At 42.2% G+C, this 22361-nt stretch overlaps 3 protein-coding genes across 6 annotated transcripts in view; 2 read left to right on the forward strand and 1 right to left on the reverse strand.

Moving 5' to 3' along the window:
* Positions 1 to 1910, reverse strand: part of LOC111670362 (adenosine receptor A1-like) — a 14407-nt gene extending 12497 nt beyond the window's left edge. Inside the window, exons 1-3 of the mRNA XM_023427072.2 lie at positions 1796 to 1910; positions 920 to 1004; positions 482 to 650 (exon numbers count right to left, since the gene is read on the reverse strand). The gene's annotated coding sequence lies outside the window, so the exon portion shown is untranslated. The remainder of the gene's footprint in view (positions 1 to 481; positions 651 to 919; positions 1005 to 1795) is intronic.
* A 1280-nt stretch (positions 1911 to 3190) lies between these two features.
* On the forward strand, positions 3191 to 11319 carry gtf3c3 (general transcription factor IIIC, polypeptide 3). Its single transcript, XM_023427077.2, has 19 exons — positions 3191 to 3488; positions 3743 to 3818; positions 4084 to 4400; positions 4487 to 4610; positions 4717 to 4908; positions 5462 to 5627; positions 5707 to 5854; positions 6379 to 6556; positions 7338 to 7438; positions 7574 to 7745; positions 8009 to 8211; positions 8918 to 9019; positions 9146 to 9278; positions 9394 to 9619; positions 9904 to 9958; positions 10036 to 10171; positions 10660 to 10784; positions 10866 to 11018; positions 11093 to 11319. Exons 1-19 carry the CDS (start codon positions 3396 to 3398, stop codon positions 11213 to 11215), a joined length of 2823 nt encoding a protein of 940 aa, XP_023282845.1. The 5' UTR covers positions 3191 to 3395; the 3' UTR covers positions 11216 to 11319.
* Positions 11320 to 12446: 1127 nt separating this feature from the next.
* Positions 12447 to 22361, forward strand: part of hecw2b (HECT, C2 and WW domain containing E3 ubiquitin protein ligase 2b) — a 27910-nt gene continuing 17995 nt past the window's right edge. For 3 of the 4 annotated variants that reach the window (XM_087179507.1, XM_087179509.1, XM_087179510.1), the window contains exons 1-2: positions 12448 to 12985; positions 19533 to 20785. In XM_087179507.1, the coding sequence (XP_087035633.1) occupies positions 20371 to 20785 (415 nt within the window). In that variant the 5' untranslated portion in view covers positions 12448 to 12985; positions 19533 to 20370. Of the gene's footprint in view, positions 12986 to 19532; positions 20786 to 22361 lie in introns of all 4 variants that reach the window. The other variant, XM_087179508.1, reaches the window with a different exon arrangement.

The following is a 22361-nucleotide window of genomic DNA, read 5'->3' on the forward strand; positions in this document are numbered from 1 at the left end:
AAATGGGAATTTTAGAAAAATAAACAACTTTCAAACATTTGACAACATTCAATAACTGGACTGGACTTGAGGCTTAAAGTCTTCAAACATTGGTTGTGTCATTTACTGCTGTTTAACACAATTAAACAGTTCTGCAATTAAGCAAGGCAGTCTTTAGAAATTTGACTGGTTTTGATTCAGGTCCCTCAATCTGATACACAACTTGCTGGAGAAACTCCCATGCGGGAGCACACTGCTTTGGGTAGTTGATGTCAAGAACATAAAATGCCTTGAAGCACACGTCAACTGCCCCAAGCAGTGTGTTCTGCAAAAAATGCAAAGTGCCTGTTGTTGTGGCGTCAGCTATTTTCACTTTTTCTTTATCTGCCAAATTCAAGAAACAAAAACAGGGACGCACATACAAATCTGATCCGTTCACTCCTGACATGACATTTTCTGTCATTGATAATGTAAATAAAAGACTTTTGGGAGCCTGTGTCACCTGGTATGTATGCCCTTCGTGACTGGCTGGCTTCAGGCATTTGTTGGGTGGACCCACGGTTTGACCTCTTTCTAACGTTCCGTGGCCTTTCTTCGAGGAAGCCCGTGGCTGGGTAGTGGCTCACTCCTCCATCCTTCATTACCTTCCTGGCTTTTGTGTACCATATTTCCTGGAGGAAAAAAAAGATAGAACTTTCCTTATCCAAGAGGGACATTTTTAATCTTTTACAAAGTTTTGCAGTAGAGATAACACACATTAGGTACAGATAAGGAACAATTAAGAGAAACAAGGGTTAAAAGCAAAATTAAAGAAAATGAGAAGTATGACTCTTACCTATTAAGTGCATTCACATTTTTGTAAAAATAAATAAATAAATAATAATAAAAAAAGTTTTAAATCAGCATCAATTTCCATTTGAACCGAGATAATTAAACTCACATAGCCACTGTCTGATCCATCATTCAGGGCCGGGAATGTCTGCACCAATGATAGCGCCAGGGCCTCTTTTATGTTTGTGGATGGCCTGTAAATGTAAAAAAAACTTTCAGTAAATAAACAAACAAGTGACACACAAATGTAATGTACAGCCTACACATTTAAATTTCCAGATATTTAAATATTTTCCAGAAGTAAGATAATCTGAAAATATCAGAGACACTGAATATATATATATATATATATATATATATATATATAAGGGCTGGGACGATTTGGTTTACGCAGCGCACGGACTGGGACAACGGGGTGACGTAATTGAAGTCATTGACAACGTTAATGATTTGCGGCTGTGTAATCTATTTGAACAACACGGCGGCGTCTACCGGCAGTACGACGGAGCGTGTGGAGCAACACGCGGCAAAAAAGCCTCGCACACGGTCCCTCAAAGTTTGGGAATACTTTAATCTTGACACCAACGGTGCGGTAGTCTGCAGACTCTGCAAAGTGCATCTGGCATATCACTCTAGCACGACAGTCATGCACGAGCACATAAAGAGGAATATATATATATATATATATGCTATATTAGGGGGAGGCTCGGCTAACGCTTGTCTCAACGTAGCAACTAAGCCATGGTTATTTTTTCCGCAAATGGTTTACAATTCTCATAAAACACGAACGTATACTTGCTATACTCGAACTCGTTGTAGTCAACGGTCTAGCAAATTGCTGAACAACTTGCGAGCCCACGTGCTGTTTAGCTAAGTGTGCTAAACTAGCAACGGGGACATGGCACAGAAAAGTTTACGTTACATCAACACTGTGAAAACAAGTGTCGTTATTCAAAATGTTCAAACTTCATACTGGTTTACCTACCCTTAAAAACACGACGAAGTTGCACCGAAGAAGCACAGGCCAAAACGGAGCGAGCACGAAGCGGTGGTTACTTCAAACGAGTGTTGTGAGAAAACTCCAAACCAACTGCGGGGGGGTTAGGGTTAGGGTGGGCAGGTGTGAGTTCTTCTTCTTCTTCTGAATTTCTGGCAGACTGATGTGTATGTTATAAGGGCAAGGATGTATTATATGAACTTATTTCTTCTATTTCTTAGTTAATATATCCATTTATAGAGGGTATGTAAATTATTTATCCTACAAATGGTGATACTGTTTTATCATAATGTACACAACACACAAGTGTGATTGTTCATATTATAAACTATGTTGACAGAATAATATGATAACTCCATAAAATACACCCCTCCAACAAAAAATACATTATTATGTTGTTTTTTTTTTAAAAAGAGAGAGAGAGAAAAAAATCCTACCTTATAACCCAGAACATGGGTTACTCTTTGAAAAATAAACCATAATTTTAACCCAACACAAATAACCCAGAAATTGGGTTGAAGAAATAACCCAGGAGTTTTTAGTGTGACTCTGGAGGGATGTTCTGATGTAAACTATGGCTAAAGTTTTGATGACAATTATTGTAAATTGTAAGTTACACCTTAGTGTATGTGGGAGATTGATTGCAAGAAACTGGACAAGATTCACATTTACGCTTTTACTGTTTGTACTGTAATTTGTTGACAGACCATGTCATTGCGATACAGAAAGGCCTCTTCTGCTTCTTCCTCTGTTTTGCGTCCCAACTCCTCCGCCACGCAGCCTCACTCCTCTTCCTCTTCTTCTTCTCTCTGGCTGTTGACCCCGTCCAATTCCTTGTCCTTCCATTGTCAGACATTGTAACATTGTGTTGTATATGCTTGCCAGTTGATGGTTCATGAGATGCACCTTTGAGCTTAACTATCTATGTGATTAACTAATGCCTAAATGTTGTGGGGGGTGAGACTATTCAACAGAGACCCATTATAAGCAATTGATAATGTAGGAAACAGCAGAGAATTGAACATAATCATTTGCATGGATGTACCAAAGCATTTGCAACTTGTTCAAAGAAATGAGAAACTGCTTTTTTGATGTGCACAAGTGACACAATGATGCGACGATTGTAGTTTTGAGAATTTCAATTCTGATCTGAGAAATGTACCAAAGCGACAGAGAAAAACTGTAACATCAAGGTATTGTGTAACACAGTCCACCGTTGTGTAAAAGCGTCCATTTTCAATCATCACTCGTTCCGTTATATAGACCCGCTTCACTCTTTGCATACACTAAGTAAAGGTTCTCATTTCCCACCACTAGGTGTCGCCAAAATAATATTATTTTTTATATTGTTTTGAAAACACCAAGCCGGATGTTGTAGCAGGTCACGTGACTGTAGTTAAACATGCTCGCGGAAGGTGTTTATTTGAAGTGCAGTAGTCAGTATTGAAGATGTCTGCTCCTCTCTTCGGTTTGTATTCAGATATATTTTATTGTAGTGTATGACGCGGTAGGTTTGAAGAAGCGTCCCTTGTCCATCTCTTGTCCGTCAGCTTCAGCCGGAGACACAGGGAGAACAGGACAGACAGAAATGTCCGGCTTCAGCGCTGAGCTCATAGACTACCTGGAGGGAAGGATAACTTTTGAGGAGTTTGACAAAAGGAGAGACGAGCGAAGGGCGAAGGTAAATCCCAAACTATGGTGAAAGTTGGTGCCTGGAAATCTTGTGTATCTGTTATCTGTTTACGGTCAGAGCCTTAGAGCTAATGTTAGCTTATTAGCTGTAGCAGTATTAGCTTGTTGGCTGTTATTACATCCTCAGTCAAACTACTACCACTGTATATCTTCTTGCTAAATGTAGTTTTACTACTGTTATTTGACTGTTACATCTCCATTATTGTTTAGGAGACATAAAGACAATGTTTTCTTTCCTCTCAGGAGTCAGAGGGACAAACTGAGGATGTGGAGGATGATGCTCAGCCCTCCACCTCGGCACAAATCCCGGGGAAAATCGGTAAAATTAATCACCACAATAGTTTTTCTGTTATTATTATTAGTTATTGTCAGTACTCTGGGATGGGCGGCTGGTAAGTATGGTTTTCAAGTGTGTAGTGTATAGATTTTATTTTGAGCTGAGGATGAATCCAGATATCATATTTATGGAAAAGCAGATATTGGTTCTGCTCGTATATTGATGACTAATTGATAGATAATTGAAAGTACTAGAACATGAAAACACTGTTGAGGTCATCACTGACACAACTCTCCTCTACTGGCAGAAGAGGGAGTCAGCCCAGGAGTCCAGCAGGCCTTCGCCTCCATGCTGGGAGAAACACCAGAGCTACCATCTTCTGAGGAGGAGAACGAAGAGGAGGACAGCTTGAGCTATGTTGATGACAAAGATGATGAGGATTACAAGGTGGAGGAGGAGGGCGTAAAGGAAGAGCTGGGGCTGACAGAGAAGAGGCGGAGGCGAGGAGGGAGAGGAGGTGGGAGGAGGAGGAAAAGAGAGGAGGAGGCAGAGGAGGATCTGACAGTGGGAGATGTTTTCGCGCTGGAGATGGAGCTTAACCGAGAAAACAAGAAGATGATGAAGGTGAGGAGGAGAGGATGAACAACAGTATCTAAAGTGAGTGTGTTAAGGCCAGCTCTTAATGTGTGTTATTGTGTGGCTGTATTCAGGAGAGGCGTCATCGCAGCAAGCTGCCCCGAGCTCTGAGAGGGCTGATGGGAGAAGCCAACATCCGCTACGCCAGAGGAGAGAAAGAGGACGCCATTTTAATGTGTATGGAGATCATAAGACAAGGTATGAAACGAGCTCAGGGTGTCGTTGGAGATTTCAGGTTTGACATTATCTCACAGAGGGATAGGCATCTATATATATTCCCCAACTCCTCTCCCTTCTCTTGCAGCTCCTCTGGCCTACGAGCCTTTCTCCACGTTGGCTATGATTTACGAGGACGACGACGACGTGGACAAAGCACTGCAGTTCAGTCTGATCGCTGCCCACCTGAACCCCTCAGACTGCGAGGAGTGGATCCGATTGGCTGAGATGTCTCTGGAGCAGGACAACATTCGACAGGCCATTGTCTGCTACACCAAAGGTTAATCTCAACATAGATGCTTCTGTACTTCGGACTGAGAATCTTAACAAACACTCTTGTTGTTTGATTTAGTTTTTTGCTTTCATGTTTTTTGTGTTTAATTTATTTGTAATCACAAAGACTGCTTACCCAACACTGTCAACACCTCTGTATGCAGCGACTAAATATAAAAATATAAAAACTTTGATTTTACTAACATTTTTCAGGAGTTGAAAGAAAAGATTGGGGGGGGCGAAATCTGAAATTACAAGAATAAAGTTGTAATTTTGAGAATAAAATCATGATATTATGAGAATAAAGTCATAATATTAGAAGAATATTTTAAGAGAAATAAACCTTTTTAAAATCTTTTATTTCAACTCACAAAAATTGAGTAAAAAGAAAAGTGTTGTGTTCAAGTTTGTTCAGTATATGTGAGTAATAAGAACATATTTACTTAAGGAATGTAACCCACAGATTTATTTTGAATTCAATTTGCTAGACTTGGGGAAACACATGTTAAAACCCCACTCTTAACTTCTAAGTCTGACAGTTTGACTCTTTGGATTGACAGCCATCAAGTACGACCCCACCAACGTGCGCTACCTGTGGGAGCGCTCCAGCCTCCACATGCGCCTGGGGGAGCACAAGCACTGCATGGACGGCTACCGCAGGATCCTGTCGCTGCTGCCGCTGGAGGACGGAGAGCACTTCATGCAGCTCTCCAAGGACATGGCCAAGTACGAGAGACACACCGAGGCATGAAGAAACACAACATATGTCTGTATATAAGTGTGTGTGTGTATGTGTCCCGTTTAGGAGTTACTATGAGAGTAACGACTTGCCCTCAGCTCTGAGTGTGATCGAAGAAGCTTTGGCACGACACCCCAACCTGGTCAGTGATGACTTCATCAACATGGCAGCTGAGCTGTATATCGCCAGTCGCCAGTACAGCAAGGCCATGCAGGTACACCTTTTTTCTTTTAGTATAGTCAGAATAAAAAACAACACTCCCTTGCACTTAATTTATCTGTGACTGAAGTTAAGAGTGAAACTGAAGAGTGAAACATTAAAAAAAATTTTAACTTTTCCTTACAGTAATAAAGTCTATGTAATGTTTTAAGTTGTATGAGATTATGACTGACAATGACTTTAAACACTCATCCCAGACCTCATCTTGTTGTTCTATTCAGTTTTCAGTTCAGTATTCAGTCATTCAGTTCATTGCCTCCTTAAGTCCTACTGTGTTCAATAGAGTTTTATTGTGTAGGATCTGATAGAAAAAGGTAACCCCCCCAACATTTCAAAATAAGACACATGCTTCCTGACATAGTCTTGAATTTGTAAATATCTGTAAAAACTTGATGCAGGGACGTTGTAAGCAGTTTGTTATTGGAGGAGCAAATGAGGCAATGGTCACCTTCATTACTTATTCATCTATTTTTTTTGTTGGTCCTAATGAATGCATATACATTGTGTGTCTTGTCCTAGGTCTTGGTCCAGTTTGCAGGCATTGTTCTGGTCAGGGATGAATCCACGTCAGACGTCACGAAACCAACACAAGAGGAGAAAGTGGTAGAGAAAGAGACTGAGAAGCAGGAGGAGGAGGAGGAGAAGAAGAATGAAGAAGGTGGAAAGACTGAAGAGGAGAAGGCAGCAGAGGAGAAAGGTGAGTGCCTGAAAAAAATGTCAGTAAGCAGATGTTATTAGATATCATACATCTGAGTGAGCAACCAAGAGCTGGAAGCCTGGACGAGTCAGACCTGGATACACCAACATGACATTGTCCCGCCAATTCTCTGGCCCCTCTTGGTCAATGAGGTCCCGATCTTGGACGTCTGGCTACACGTGAAATTTGAAATTTGTGAAATTGTGATTATGATGACTGGGTGTCTGTCACGGAAAATATCTGTCTCTCTTTCAGTCTTTCTTTCTTGCTTTTGATTCTTGATTTCAATGCTTTTATCTTAAGTTTTTACTTTTGGTTTTATTTTCTTGTCTGTTTTTGCTATTTGACATGTTGCCTTACATTACCTCTTCTCTGTGTCTTTTATTGCTTTATTTTTATGTTTGTACAGCACTTTATAATTCTGTTTTGAAAGGTGCTGTATAAATAAAGTTATTATTATCAATATTACTTTGAACAGTGTTGAACAGTCTGGTGAGAACCATTTACTCCGTCAAGTATGTCTGATAAATGTCAAAAAAACAAGTTTAGAAAAGGTAGAAATCATCCTTCAGCCTCAGTGAAACTAATGAACAACTCACTAGAGTCACATGACTTTCAAAGGTCCACTGTGGTTTGTTGTGTTATTGTGGAAATTTAGCTCGGACTAACAATCTTCTCGCCTCAGCTGTGACTTTTCACACATACAATGTTAACACTGATTGAAAGTGTGTGTGTGCGTGTGTGTGCGTGCGTGTGTGCGTGTGTGTGTGCGTGTGTCCAGGTGTAATTAAATGTGTACAGGTACCAGACAGTGTCCCAGTGGACCTGAGGGCCAAGCTAATTGTCTGCCTCATACACCTACATGTCTACACACCTCTTGAGGTAAACAACTTAAAGGTTTTCACAATAAGAGTCATTTAGATTTGTTATTATTATATCTAACTTAAGAATCTTGATTTCTAGGAGAGAGTTTGAACTCTTCTGAGACTGAAAATGAAATGTGTCTGTCACTCGTAGAACCTGGTGCCGTCCCTGATGGAGCAGAGTCCAGAGGAGATCGGAGACTTGTACCTGGATGTGGGTGAGGCGTACCTGGAGGAGGGCGAGTACATGTCCGCTCTGCCTCTGCTGTCCGCCCTCGTTATATCCGACAAGTACAACCTGGCTGTCATCTGGCTCCGGCACGCAGGTAAGACCGACGTTAAAGAGACTCACACTCATACATCCTGGACTCCGGCGCTCTTTTTTCACCACGGATGATAAGAATTCAGATTTTGCACCAATGAAATTAAAGGCACCAACATTGTCAGTTGGAACTAGTTTCTAACTGAATTTTTCATTTTTAGGTAATTATATTTTTGACCAAATAATTACACAAGTCAAATCGAACTCGACTACAGAAAATAAAAAACTACTGCTCCTTGCTCTGGTTTCATCCCTTCTCCATTGCAGAATGTCTGAAGGCGCTGGGCCACATGGAGGCGGCAACGGATAGCTACACTAAGGTGGTAGAGATGGCCCCGCAGCACCTGGAGGCCCGGCTCTCCCTGGCCACCCTGCATCAGCAACTGGGCCGGCCAGAGCGCGCCCTCAAGGCGCTGGAGTCCATGTACGACAGCGACACGCTGTCACAAGACTCGTCGGCTGCTCAGAAGGCAAGGAGCCCAGTTTTTCTCTACGGGTTAAAAGGAGTCAAACATCCTGTAGTATCTAGTTCTTAAGAGTGATTCATTTTATCACTTTCCAGGAATATACCTCATTTACCAGCTTCTGTCACTACAACAAAACGCAATGACAAGGAAAGGTTATTAAAAGATTAAAAATTAACAAAAATACTAAATCTAAATCATGACTTAAAGATCCATATAGTCTAAAGGTAGATGTCCATGTGTAGTTTGATTATAAAGCAGGTCTAGGTTCCATATTAATACTGTGAAAGTATCAAAGCCTCAGTCCACAGAGAAATGCACACGGCTTTAAAACCAGCTGTTAGGACTTCCTGAACTTCGTGATGTTACTACAAAGCAGTCACTGCTCTCAGCCACGCCCCAAGCCCCGCCCACCTGGACCCACCATCCACTATCTGAGTCTTTTACCTGAAATCTGCTATATTTTTATTGGTTCACACAGAAAACAGTCAGCCAATCTCTTCTGATTGGCTGACTGTCTTGTGATTTACTGTTGCATAGTTTTGACTAAGTATGATAATTCATGATTCATTATTTTGACTTACCATGAGTATTTTTTAATTTTATCATGCAAAATGTCTCCCAGCCTTTTCTTTTCCACCACTACAGGGCTTTATTTAAAAACTGTGTGTGTGTGTGTGTGTGTGTGTGTGTGTGTGTGTGTGTTTTGTAGGAACTAAAGCTGCTTCTGCATCGTTCCACGCTGCTGAAGACTCAGGGACAAACACAGGATTACCTGGATGCCATGATCTCCATGATCTCCATGCTGCTTAAGGTAACACACATACACTTCCACACACTTTGTTCTTTACTGTTAGACCAGTATTTTTTCATTGATGTCTTTTAACAATGAGCCGGTTAAAGCTGATTCATCTGATTCAAACGAGTGTGTGTGTGTCAGGTGGCCATGCAGCGAGCTACGGTGTGTGTTCGCTCTGTAACGGTGTCAGGTGAGAATCACCTGAGGCTGGTGAAGGTCAAAGACATGCTGCCAGAGATCGCTGACCATGAAGCTGCCTATTTGGACAACACTGGTATGTGTGTGTTTGTGTGTGTGTGTACTTGTAAAGCCATGTTTGTGAGGACCAGTTTGAGTTTGTGTGTGTATGTATTTATATACCTGCTGGTCTTGGTCGTCTCTGTGACCAGGTAAAACCAATGTCCTGTCCAGAGAGGACTGGTGGCAGCTGCTGGTTAGCTGCGTACTGACGCTGTGTGAGGTGCACCGCTACGGAGAGGCGGAGCTCCTGGTGGAGTCCGCCATGGAGTTCTACTCCTTTTATGACAACAAGCCCAGGAGGAAGGAGCTGGAGTTCTTCGGCCTGTCCGCCACTATCCTGGACCACAACTACTACAAGGCCTACAACTACATCAGGTTCACTCACATGCACACGTCACCTGGAGAGTATGTCAGAGCTGATAATCCATGGAGCTGATAATCCGTATTCCTAACCTTAATTTATATGTAGGTTGAATGGGGAATTGTTTCTTCTAAAGAGCTAGCACCCAAATTTAAACACCTTACGTTCAAAATTGGCGAGTTAACACGGTATTTTCAAAGAATTGATGCTGTTCTGAGAGCAAAGCAGTATCAGTAGGTGTTCCTAATAAAGTGCTCAGTGAGAGTGAATTTTCTTCGTTTTTTTCTCTACTCTCTAGATTAATGCTGATGGAAAACGTGGATCTGCCTCAGCTTTGGAATGTCTTCAACCAGGTGTGTTTAGGTGTCTCTAAATAAACCTTTTCGTAAATAACAAATCTTACTAACAAATTGTCTTTTACCTTCCTCAGTTGACGATCACCTCTGAGCACCAGCGCCACCATCGCTTCTGTCTGCGTCTGCTGCTGAAACACCCTGACAACCACGCATTGTGCGTCCTCTGTGGACACAACGCCATGGTGTCAGGCAGCTTCAAACATGCTCTGGGTACAAAACATACACACTGTAGATTTCTGCATGTTTTAGCCACTGAGCTGCGCATCGCCGCTTTCTGAAAAATGCCAAACAGTTTTAGATTTAAATCGTGTGTCCATCCATCACACTGAACATTTGTCAGAGCTGCATGGAATTAGTGTTGAGTTCAGGGACTGGTTTGACCGCGCTTGCAGCAACCTTTCTCATGTTGTTCAGGTTTGTACGGAAGCCCTGAAAGGCAAGGGAAAATCATTTTTCTATGCACTCTAAACACAAGCTACATACAATGTGTGTTAGCAAGTTATGTGAGATTACTGTTCCTTCCTTTGACTAGAAATGTACTTAAGCCTTTCTGCCATAAACGCTTAAGGAGGTCAGGTGAGATGGATGTTAGGTAAATAGCAACAAAATCTATACTAATTTTCCACTTTTCCTCCAGCAGGCTTCTGTTTATATTTTTACCATTTTAAGTTCATTTCAAATCTCTCGTGTATCTTTAGGCCAGTATGTTCAGGCCTTCCAGACTCACCCCAGCAACCCCCTCCACAGCCTGTGTGTGGGCCTCACCTTCTTCCACATGGCGTCTCAGAAGTATGTAGCCAAGCGACATACACTGGTGCTGCAGGTAAAGTGTTGTCAACCCTCTCCTGGTTCTTTTCACGCAACACAGCGAACGTACCGTCGTAAATTAGACGTGTGTTTTCAGGGTTTCTCCTTCCTGTGGCGCTACGTGGAGCTGCGTGGAGAGTGTCAGGAGAGCATGTACAACCTGGGCAGAGCACTGCACCAGATGGGCCTCACACATTTGGCCATACATTACTACCAGAAGGCACTTACAATGCCGACGCAGAAACTGGAGGTAAGTACTAACCCGTGTCTTCATGTTGACTTTCACTCAGCTAACTCTTTATAATCGCGGTGATGTGTTCGCAGGGTATCGCTGATGATCAGGTGGATCTGAGGAGGGAGATCGCCTTCAACCTGTCACACATCTACCACGCTAGCGGCAACATGGAGATGGCTCGGCAGATCATCAACACACACTGCATAGTCTGAACACGCCTCATCATTGGTCAGTGTTTCTGAAAAAATATGTCGGACTAAAATAAATAACTGAATATTTTATTTAACAAATCAATAAAAGATGAGATATTTTTACACTTTTACTGTTATTTATTTCTCTTCTCACTTTTTTAAAAAAAATGTATTTATTTCTAGATTTTTCTGAATTTTTGATGTCTCTATTTGGTTGTCCCAGATTCACTGTAAAGAACAATTAGTTGTTCACAAAATCAATATATTTGTGTTGAAGATGACTTCCAAGAGCTTTAAGAAACTGGTGGTGTTACCTTTGGTTGGTATCCATGTTGCATTCACCTCTGTTCGATAGTCGTGACTGATAAAAGCCAATCAGGAGACGAGGTGGGCGTCTGTGTTGTTGTTTCCAAAAGTCTCAGTTCCTGCTCGTCCAGACTAAAACACAAATAAATCAGGTCCAGCAGCGTTTTAGCATCCAGCCCTACCGAGCTCTGATTTAAGCTAGCTGCTGCCTCCTTCTGATTGGCTCACTGACCTGTTGTTACTAGAGCCCCAGAGAGAAGCCTGAGAGAGGAGGTCTAAAACTACACTGAGATGGTTTTTGGTTCTTAAACCCACAAATATATCTTCTTATGGATCAACACTTCAAATAAAACACAGAAGAAGAGGAAAATTTTGTTAAACATTTTCAGTCTAATACATGAATATATTTTGAATTAAATTTTATCCAAGGGGCGTAGGTTTGCATACGATATTTGATTGAACTCATTCATACTATAGATTGAAGTCATTAGATCATTCCAATGTGCCAACCAAGAGGCTATGTCTTTCTCTAAGACAACTGATTGAGGCATGCTAGCAATTGATTGGTTGAAAGGGCGGGGACCATGTGAGAATATTACAGTCCTAACGTCACCAGAAAAATGATGAGAATGATTTAACTTGCAAGCCAACCCTGGCTTCTGTCTTCTGTAGGAGTAAATATAAAATGCTGGATATATCAGAGTATGAGTTGAATTTCTGCCAAGAAATCCTAGGAAAATGTCAGCATGAATTCATTATTTTGTAGTAAGTAGAGCAGCTGATCATTTTGTTTTCTCCAATTGAAATCATTTCTTGTGAATAAATTACTGTAAGTTTGACAGGGACTTCCGCGAGCCTTAACGAGCATTTAAAGGCCCTCGAACCTCAGTTTGGACACTGGTGATTGACAGGAGGGGGGGGGGGGGGGGGGGTCTGTTATGTGGGTGCTGTACTCACTCCGACAAGGCCTTGCTTATTAAAAAAAAAAAAGTTTTAAACCAGCACTTTAATTAAAAATATGTTATAATTAGAAAGCGGTTGTGTTTACGTGTCTCCGTAAAGACCGTGAACACAACGGAGGAAAAAGTGTGTGAAGCAGCGGAAACGAGGAGGCGGATGTGAAGTGGTCCAGCCAAATAAATAAGATATGAAGTCGTCTTTCTACCGAGTCTGGCATCATCACAGGGAAATAACACGACGCCGCGGGTGAAAGGACAAGGCAAATATGATTTTAAAAAACGGGACGAATCTAAAGCAGACATTTTGAAAGGGAGGTGTCACTTTGACCGGAGGTTGGATCTACCGAGAGGCAGCGGCGCTGCGGAGGGGCTCTGAAGGGGCTGGATCCCGCTTGGAATCCGATGAAGGGTCGGTTGCGGCCGGGCCGTGTGGAGCCCTGTCGTCCATGATTAAGCGACTTGCTGGGAGGATATTTCTGGCTTACAGAGGGATGGTATAAACACCGTTTAAATCACCAAAGAGAAGGTACGTGAGCTGTGTAGTAACACATAGATATTTGGTTTATTTTTGTACGCCGTGTGTTGCTTTGATGTGGAGCCGTATTCGCTACCATAAAGCCATTCATTGACGCCTTCCGAACGCTAATGTATTTCAGCACATATTATTTTAAGCTCATCCACCCATGTGTTGCTGTGAGTTTCCCCCCGACAGAGCTGCTGCTGAGATCCCAAGTCATGGTTTCACATTAGTCACAAATTAAGGCCTAATACAAACAACAACAAAGCCTAAATAACACCTTTGTCCTGCAGCATCACAGTAAATGAAGCTTCAGGCAGCAGTAATTTCAACCTGCTCTCACACACACACACGCACACACACACACACACTGAATAAAGTCAGTAAATCATATGAGTCCCAGAATAGCAGGACAGCTCATCTGTTTCCTCCCTAATAGCGTCATGGAGGATCTGACCCTGATTGTAATCTCTTTAATGAATTTCAGTATAGACTGAGTGTACATTTAACATTGATTGATTCATTGTGTTTGACTCATATCTGTGGCTAACAGTGAGGCTGTGCATTTCTTTAGCATACACCAGATGTTGTGTTTATTAAGGTCTGGTACAAGTCTGTACATGTCACAGTTTGGAAGTGACTGGATATAATATTTTCACTCCAGCAGTCAAAAACAGAACATTCATGCAAGAGGAATATCAGTTACAACCTGGCAGGGTTCCAGTGTGTTGCTCAAGGACAGTTCAGCAGGGCAGGACATGGGGTCCAGTTGATGTTGCGTCTGTATGTTGGCATTACATTACTACGTTTCATTACTAAAGGCCTAATTAACTTTATATGTTTTTCCCTAATCTATATCCAAGACTGTCTTTAAATTTGCTTTTGGATAAAACTTGCAAAACTTGTCCCACATGCTCCTGTATCATAAGTGAAAAGCTCTAAAAAAAAAAAACCACTGAGATAAAGCCGCAATAGATAGAATTCTTATGGAAAATACACAATCTTACATACAGCTTTCAGTAGACCCTGTATTTTCATTCCTTTTGTCCTTATGAGATGTCACTACAGGAGGTGACCAATGGACATTTGGAGGGGAACTCCAGAGTTTATGTTTTCATAGATAGTCTTCAACTTAAAGGTCCAGATTTGAAACTTTTACAGTGTTTTGTTTTGAAGTGTTGATCCATAAGAAGATATATTTGTGGTTTTAAGAACTAAAAACCATCTTGATGTAGTTTGACATCTCCTCTCTCAGGCTTCTCTCTGGAGCTCTAGTAACAACAGGTCGGTGAGCCAATCAGAAGGGAGGAGGCTCTGAGCCTCTCTTCTGATTGGCTGACTGTTTTCCGAGTGATCCAATAAAAAATATAGCAGATTTCAGGTCAACACTCGGAGAAACCAAATCCTGCACGGTTGGATGGTGGGTCCAGAGGCACGGCTGAGCGCGGTGACTGTTTTGTTGTGACATTACAAAGTTCAGGAAATCTTGACGGCTGGTTTTAAGGCTCAGTTTCTGAATACAGGCTGTGTGCATTTCTCTGTGGACTGAGGCTTTGATACTTTCACAGTATTAATATAGATCCTAGACCTGATCTATAATTAAACAACACATGGACATCTACCTCTATATTATATGGACCTTTCATTGGAATGAAAACCTGAGAATAAAAACAATAATTTGACTCTTTATTGGTTGGCAGTACTGTCCTGAGCTAACCAGCTGCTAGCTTTAGCTTCATAGTTAACATACAGTTTGTGTGTTTATTTAGATCTCCATCACTTTTATTATGAGAGTGGTGTCAATTTTTGTATCAGTGTAAGGAAAGCAAATAAACATATTTCCTAAAATGTCAAACTATTACTTTTAATAATAATGTCATTTTACAAAACCCCACCAGTGGTTTAAATGTCACCAGCTGGTGGAGCTGGGTCAGGTCCCCTCACATTGGACCGGGCACTTTGGTCTGCAGAAGGTCAGAAGTACAAGAATGCACCGATACACACCACACACACAAACTGGCACAGAGGAATGTGATGGGTGTGTTGGGGACAGGAAGCTGTCGCCTCTGAAGGGACTGCCTCATTGTTCTCCAAACACGCTACAGCTATTTCAGGACCATGTGTGTGTGTGTGTGTGTGTGTGTGTGGGTCTGTTTCTACACAAACCTTTACCAGATTTATACTAGTAAATTTAACTTAATAGGCTTTGAATTTGTTGTTCAAATCACACAACACCCAACCAGAAAAACCCTGTATGTCCTCCAGCCCAACATTTAGGAAACACTTGCGAATGTGAACGCACCATCTGCCCATCCCTCCTTTGTCTTAATGTCTGATGAAAGTAGTAGCAAATACATCTGATACAGGTTTGTGCATACAGTGTGTGTAAGAAGCACCAACACTTACAGACAGTGTATTGATGTCAGTGCCTGGGTCTGTTTTCACCAGGTTGTGTGTATATTTAGTCTCAGTCTCACCATTTATAAATAACCCACAGACTTGAAGCTGCTACTGGAGGAAAGCGTGCAGTAACAGTATCTCACACAGAAATATTGAATTGACGTTTCAGGTTTTGGGGTCCTGCATGGACATACTGGCAGAATTAGAAAAAAACAAAGAAATATTTCATTTTGGAGGTCAAAGAATTATTTTTGTTTAAATCTTCTGGTGTTAAAAATAGTAAATTTTGACATAGTTTGTAAAGCTTTGCCCTAATCAATATTTTTTTTCAAATGATGATGTGTAATGTCAAAGGTTTGAGTGTTTATCTCATCTTTTAGCTGATCGTTACGGTTTTACGTCCCAAAATGTTGTTGTTTTGTTTCAGTGTCGTCTCATCAGTGTCATTTTCAGATGCAGATGATTCAGTTAAAGAGCTCTGATAAACAGACAGACTACAGACTACCTCACTGAGCAGCTAAAGAGACAGATGTTTCCACAGCAACCGGTGCAGACCAAAAACAGAGCTAAAAGAAAGAGAGGGAATACTGGACACAACTATGACCCCCCCATACAAATATGTATGTAGATGTGCTTATATATATTGTGACATATGCAAATATATATCCATCCTAAAGCTTCTCAAGATATGTTAATGTCAATATCATATATACAGTAGGTTACAAATAAGAAAAAAATATAAGCATGTTGAGTTTGCATATATAAATTAAATGTATATTATATAACATATATGCCCCCAACAGGCATTCATCATAGGTATTTTTTAATATCCTTACCATGGCTCTTTCACATATGTTATAAAATTATATCTTCGTATATCCAGAGGATGCATATATGACTGGTGAGTAAACAGCTGGTTATGCTAACATTAGCTATGTAGCAGTAGAAAAACTTACAAATAGCTCCTTTTAAGGTACATTTTTTATTCCAGATGCCATGTGACGATAGGTTTGTGTTTTCATAAATGGAAAAGAAACAATCCTGTGGTTTATGCAATAAGTTATCCAAAAGAGAAAAGACATACGTCAGGTGACCCAGTGGAAGTCACATGACTTTCACAGTATAAGTTAGGGTGTAATTACCTAGGAAAGACTAAGAACTAGTAGATAATACTGCCAAATGCTGGAGACCTTTTTCTTTATATACCTGTATGAAGCACAGCTGATGGATCTGAACTTTATTCAAAAAAAAAAAAATCAGCTGAGCTGATACTTGTTGGACAGCTGGATGGAAACGTGGCTGCAGAGTTAGCCGACAGCCGGGACTCCAACCGCAGATTGAAGCCTTGTGGTAAAGCAGTGGATTAGAGAAGATGTTCTATCAACAGTAAATCCCCCCCATTCTCTGTTTTAATCCTGCTGCTGGATCAAGGACACTTACCTCCTGAGAGCCCCGTGTTCATGTGTGTGTGTGTGTGTGTTTATGATTATTTTTTATAAAGACAAGAGATGGCAACTGTGTGTGTGTGTGCAGCAGGGTTTTTTAATTTGTGTGAGTGTGCTGGACTTTTTGAGGTGAATATCCGAGGAGAGAGTGAAGCGAGTGTGCTTTAATTTATAACTACAAAGCATCCCTGTGTGTGTGTGTGTGTGTGTGTGTGTGTGTGTGTGTGTGTGTGTGTGTGTGTGTGTGTGTGTGTCAGCTATTTGGGCACAAGTGACTTTAAACACTGCCAGCAACGCCATGTTCACCACTGGCGTCTGCCCTGAGCTATTTACAAAACTACCTGCCCAGATGTGCGGGTGTGAAGCCATGACACTAATATAAAAGCCACACACATATTGTATTTGTGTTGTGGTTTTTGTATTCATGTTTTAGATCTAGATTGTGTTGACAGATCTTGGCCGGCCGTAATAATTATGTATCACAACATGTTCATGTGGGCGCATGACTTCTACAGCTTACATTTGACTTCATTAGATGCCCTTATAATGAAACTGACAAACCGACAGGAAGGGGGAATTTTTCCAGGCAAGATTCATGAATAAATTGAGGCCAAAGAGTCATTTTATATAGCGTTTTTTTTTTTATTAATTTTTTTGTAGCATTGAAAAAGACCACTTCCCTGTTTTCACATTTTGGTATGCTGCTAAAATTGTTTAAATACATTTTCCCCTCATCAATCTACACTCAATACCCCATAATGACAAAGCCAACACAGAATTCTAGAAAGTATTCAAACCCTTTACTCAGTACTTAGTTAAAGCAGCTTTTGGCAGCGATTACAAACTCCAGCCTTCTTGGGTATGATGTGAGAGAGAGATTGCAAGTCTCTAGAGTTTTTACTCTTGAGTGGTGCCAGAAACAAAGAATGTCCATAATTCCATGGACCCAACCTGCCTTGTGTTAACAGTTGAGGCTGGTGGTGGCGTAATGGTGTGGGGGAATGTTTTCTTGGCGCACTTTGGACCCTTAATACCAGTTAATCACGGGTGGAATGCCACAGCCTATCAGAGTATCGTTGCCGACCATCTTCTAATGGCTTCGTCCTAGAACACCTTGGGATGTGGTCGAGCGGGAGATTTTCCGCATGACTGTGCGGCCGACAGATCTTCAGAAATGATGAGATGCAGTCGTGTCAACATGGATCAGAGTCCCAGAGGAAAGTTTCCAACATCTTGCCGCGAAGAACCGAGGTTGTTCTGGGAACTACCCGGTAGTAATACAGTTGTTTTTCTATGTACCCCTCTCTTCCTCTCGCTCTCCATCAGCAGCACGTTGCGCAGCTAATTTCCGAGGCCTCCAGGCATGGTGAGCCTGTGTGTGAGTGCACACATCCCTTCAGTCTCAAGAGTGATGAGAAGGATGGAGAGAGGGGGGGTGGCAGTGTGACGTGACTGGTGCGGAAGCTGGGGCGAGTTATCACCTCTCACCATGGCAACCTAAGTGCATGCATTTGGTATTTGAAAGAAAGGAGAAGGAAAAGAGAGAAAATGAAGAGAGTGTGTGCGTGTGTGTGTGTGTGTGTGTGTGTTCGTTCTATCCTTCAGGAAGTAGAATTCAACCTTTTGACCTCTGCAGTAGCTGCTGGTGGAGACATCTTTACAAAGTCATTGTGTGGCCTGTCTTTGTGTTGTTAAGTCATTGTCAGTAACATCAGTGATGTGACGTTTAGAGAAAGTGAGAATTCATGTTGTCAGGGTCAAGTTGCCAAAGGCTGAATTTTGGGCTCGTGTGTATGAAATGATTCACAGGCTGTCTAAAATATTTCATTGTTTATTCTGCAAATGTGATATTATGATATCATGCAATGTCACAGTTTTCTCGTATTTTAGTGGTATGGGTTTACATTTTGGGAAATAGCTTATTCGCTTTCTTGCGGAATGTTACATGCAAAGACTGACGCCATGCCACTTTCATGTTTGTTCGCTTAATATGAGGGTGGACACAGCAGATGGGTAGTGTAGCTTAGCATAAATGGTGGAATGCAAAGCTGAAAAATACGCCTACCAGCACCTCTAAGCTAAAAAGTTGTGTTTTCATACTTTCTGTAACAGATCCAACCCAAACTTTGCATATAATCTGGAAAGAATTTCATTCAATACCTAATTAATTTCCACTATCAAAATTCCTGGCAGAAACACTGCTGTTTTTGTATGGATTAAACAAAAGACATACAATGTATTAATTAGACTCTGTCTCCAGAGAGAAATAGGTAAGGCGTATAACTCCATGTAAATCCATAACATTTCTATAGAGGCAGATGTATCTTTGAACTATTTAAATGTACCATATTTTACACTTTTCCTTGAGAGTGATGACTGCTTTGTTGTGACATCACAAAGTTCAGGAAGTCCTGACGGCTGGTTTTAAGGCTCAGTTTCTGAATACAGGCTGTGTGTATTTATCTGTGGACTGAGGCTTTTATACTTTCACAGTATTAATATAGAAGCTAGACCTGATCTATAATTAAACAACACATGGACATCTACCTTTAGACTGTATGGGACCTTTAATACACAGACATGAGACAGGTATTGCCCTTAAATCTTGTAAAAAAAGCAAATAAATTTGTTTCTCAAAATGCCTCTTCTGCTCCCCCTCGTCTCCCTCTTCCCCTTACTCACCTTATCTATACTCTCTCTCTCTTCTATAGGTCTCCAACCTTTCTCCACCCCTGTTCTCCCTGTGGATTGTAGGATTGCCCTATCATCACCCCCTCCACCCAGGACAGACGAGTGGAAGGATTCCTGGATTGCCTTTCATTCCTCCCGTCTCGACTCTCCATCTCCATCTCCTCCCTTTATTTTAATAATGGATATCTTCATGATTTACAAAGTACTCTAGTGCCCACAAGCAAGGCATTGGTCTGCTTTGGTCAAAATGGACAGGTGTTGCAGGGTACTAAGACTAAATGACTGATCAAAAAATCAGAGAGAAGGTTCAGCTCCCACCTCAGACCACATTGAATGATGACTAGTGAATTCTGGGAACTCTGAAGTGCCTTCCTCAAATCACCGCCAGCACGGCCAAAGATATGTGAAGTGAGGAAACCAAAATCCAGACTGTTCAATCAGCTGTTTTTTAAAGTAGAGCTGCCTTGGACAGCCGCTCTACCAGTCCATCTTCTGTATCTCCATCCCTCCATCATTTTCTCTTTTTTTCCAACCATTCAGTGCATCTTCACTTTGGCTGAGTGATGGCGCTTTTAAGCTGATAGGCTCAACTTCCTTCCCCCCTCTTCCTCTGTTTTCTTTCTTTGACGCACTCACCTGGCCTCCACCATTCGCCCCTCCCTTGCAACAGCTGTCCTCCCCCCTCGCCCCCGGCCCCAGTCATCCTCCCCCTCTCCCTCCACCTCGTCTGCCCCTTCCTCTCCCCACCACTACCATCATCATCATCACCATAACCATCACCACCACCAGTTCTCCTCCTCTCCCCCTCCTCGCTTTTCACCCCCTCCCTTCTCCATCACCGCCTCCTCTGTGGTAGCCATGGCGACGGCTGCCACCACCACCACCTCCCCCTCCTCTTCCTCCTCTCCGTCGTCTTCATCATCGGCAAACAGCAGTGCCCGGGAGCACCTGCTGGCGGTGCGTCGGCGCACGCCGCACACTCGGCCATACACAATCGGGCCCGACAACCTCTGCAGCCTGACGGTGCAGGGCGCAGTTGTGGCCTCCACCTCTGGCTCCTCCTCCTCCTCTATGTCGTCAGGGGTCCAGCCAGAAGCAGCGGGTTTGGGCCTCCAGCGGGCCAACAGTGACACAGACCTGGTGACGTCAGACAGTCGCTCATCACTCACGGCGTCTACTCACCAGCTGACTCTAGGTCATGGCCACCTGGTCATTTCCTGGGACATCAAGGAGGAAGTAGATGCCACTGACTGGATTGGCCTGTACCACATTGGTGAGCAAACTCAAAATCTGTGACCATAGCAACTGTTGCTGGTGGATTTTATCAGCTGTTTATCGCAGTCAGTATCCACCTTTTAATATTTAAAGCTGACTCATTGTAAAACAGGAAAGAGCATGAACTCTGATGTTGTAGCATCCAGGATCGGCTCCTGTACACTGAGGGGATACAACACACATTAACCCATAATTCCACATAACAGTTTGCTTCCTAGCCTTGGGTGCAATGCTAGGTTACTACTACAGACTGTAAATAAAGATGGATGTAGACTCCGTGACATCACCCACATGTTTCTGAGGCTCAGAGTGAGCTGCTCTGCCATCGCCATCTTGGCAGTGTCTGACTCTGCCCCTAACTTCAAACCAATCCAAAAATGGGCAAAGAGGAGGGGTGTGTTTGGAGCTGAGACTTCAGTGCATACTATTTTGTGGGTAGCATACGCTCACCCACCTCAATTATATATCACGATCACTTCGAAAGAAAGTTAGAAGCTCATTCACGCCAGCTGCTGGACGGTAAGTATGGAGGGGCGTGCCAGCGGACGTAGCTATGGTTTGTCCAAAAAGTCGCTAGAGTGACTAATCTGAAAAGTTTGTAAATCTAGCAGCAGAGGTGCTAAGTTGGCAACACTGCTTGTTTGGTATTAATCATTTAGAAAAAGCAACGTCAGTCATTCAGTCAGTCAGTCAGTCAGCAACATATGCAGTCCAGCCAAAAAGACGTTTATAATTTGACCAAAAACAGTTGAATGAAACCATGTGAGAAGTTTAGAGTAGAAATGTCTGTTTGGTGGAACCATAGTCTGTACATAAAGATGGAGTTTTGAAGCTCAGAGTGAGCTGCTCCACTGTCGTCATCTTGGCAGTGCCTGACTCCACCCCTAACTCCCAGCTGATCCAAAAATGGGCAACAGGAGGGGCATGTGTGGAGCTGAGACTTTTCGGAGGCCACACCCTCAAATATATATAACTTTAATCCTTAATTAAATATAAAGAGGTGAGTTATATAAACAGTTGTCATGAAGGAAGAAATTAGCTCTAGAGACCAAAACTGTTGTTGTACCAGGCTGTATACATCTTTATTTCTGCTGTAAAGTTGGACATTTTAACATGGGAGTCTATGGGGACTGACTCACTGTTGGAGCCAGACTCTAGTGGCCATTAGAGGAACTGCAGGTTTTGGCACTTCACATATTTCAGCCTTGGAGGTTGATGCTTTGTTACTCACTTAGTACAGCTCGGCAAACCTGCTGTAGCATCACAGCGCAGCCAGTTCTTGAATAGACATCCATTTTAGTCCGTTCTTGCTGGCTCATCATTATGAATCTTGTCGGTCTTCTAGCACACAGCCTGTCTCTCACTCCCTCTGTCTCTCTGTCCGTCCACACAGCTATCCTCCTGTGTGTCTGCCGGCATATAAAAATTGCTTTAGGAAAGTAATCTGATAGCACTGTTGAAGAGGTTGTGACTTGTAACTCATCTCCTCAAGGTTAGAGCATTACATCAGCCCCTCTGCTGCTACATTAAACGGCTAATGGATTGATTGTGTGTGTGTGGGGGTGGGGGTGATG

The sequence above is a fragment of the Seriola lalandi genome, unplaced genomic scaffold (genome assembly GCF_002814215.2).
Source record: "Seriola lalandi dorsalis isolate HSWRI2012SDOR001 ecotype SW California unplaced genomic scaffold, Sedor1 jcf7180002054850, whole genome shotgun sequence".
NCBI lineage: Eukaryota > Metazoa > Chordata > Actinopteri > Carangiformes > Carangidae > Seriola > Seriola lalandi.

Excerpts from the sequence above, each read along its gene's own strand:
- gtf3c3 (XM_023427077.2), top strand. The coding sequence starts at position 3,396 with ATGTCCGGCTTCAGCGCTGAGCTCATAGACTACCTGGAGGGAAGGATA. Across the intron at positions 5,855-6,378 it reads AGTACAGCAAGGCCATGCAG|GTCTTGGTCCAGTTTGCAGG; the intron begins GTACACCTTTTT and ends GTCTTGTCCTAG. Across the intron at positions 9,620-9,903 it reads AAGGCCTACAACTACATCAG|ATTAATGCTGATGGAAAACG; the intron begins GTTCACTCACAT and ends TCTACTCTCTAG.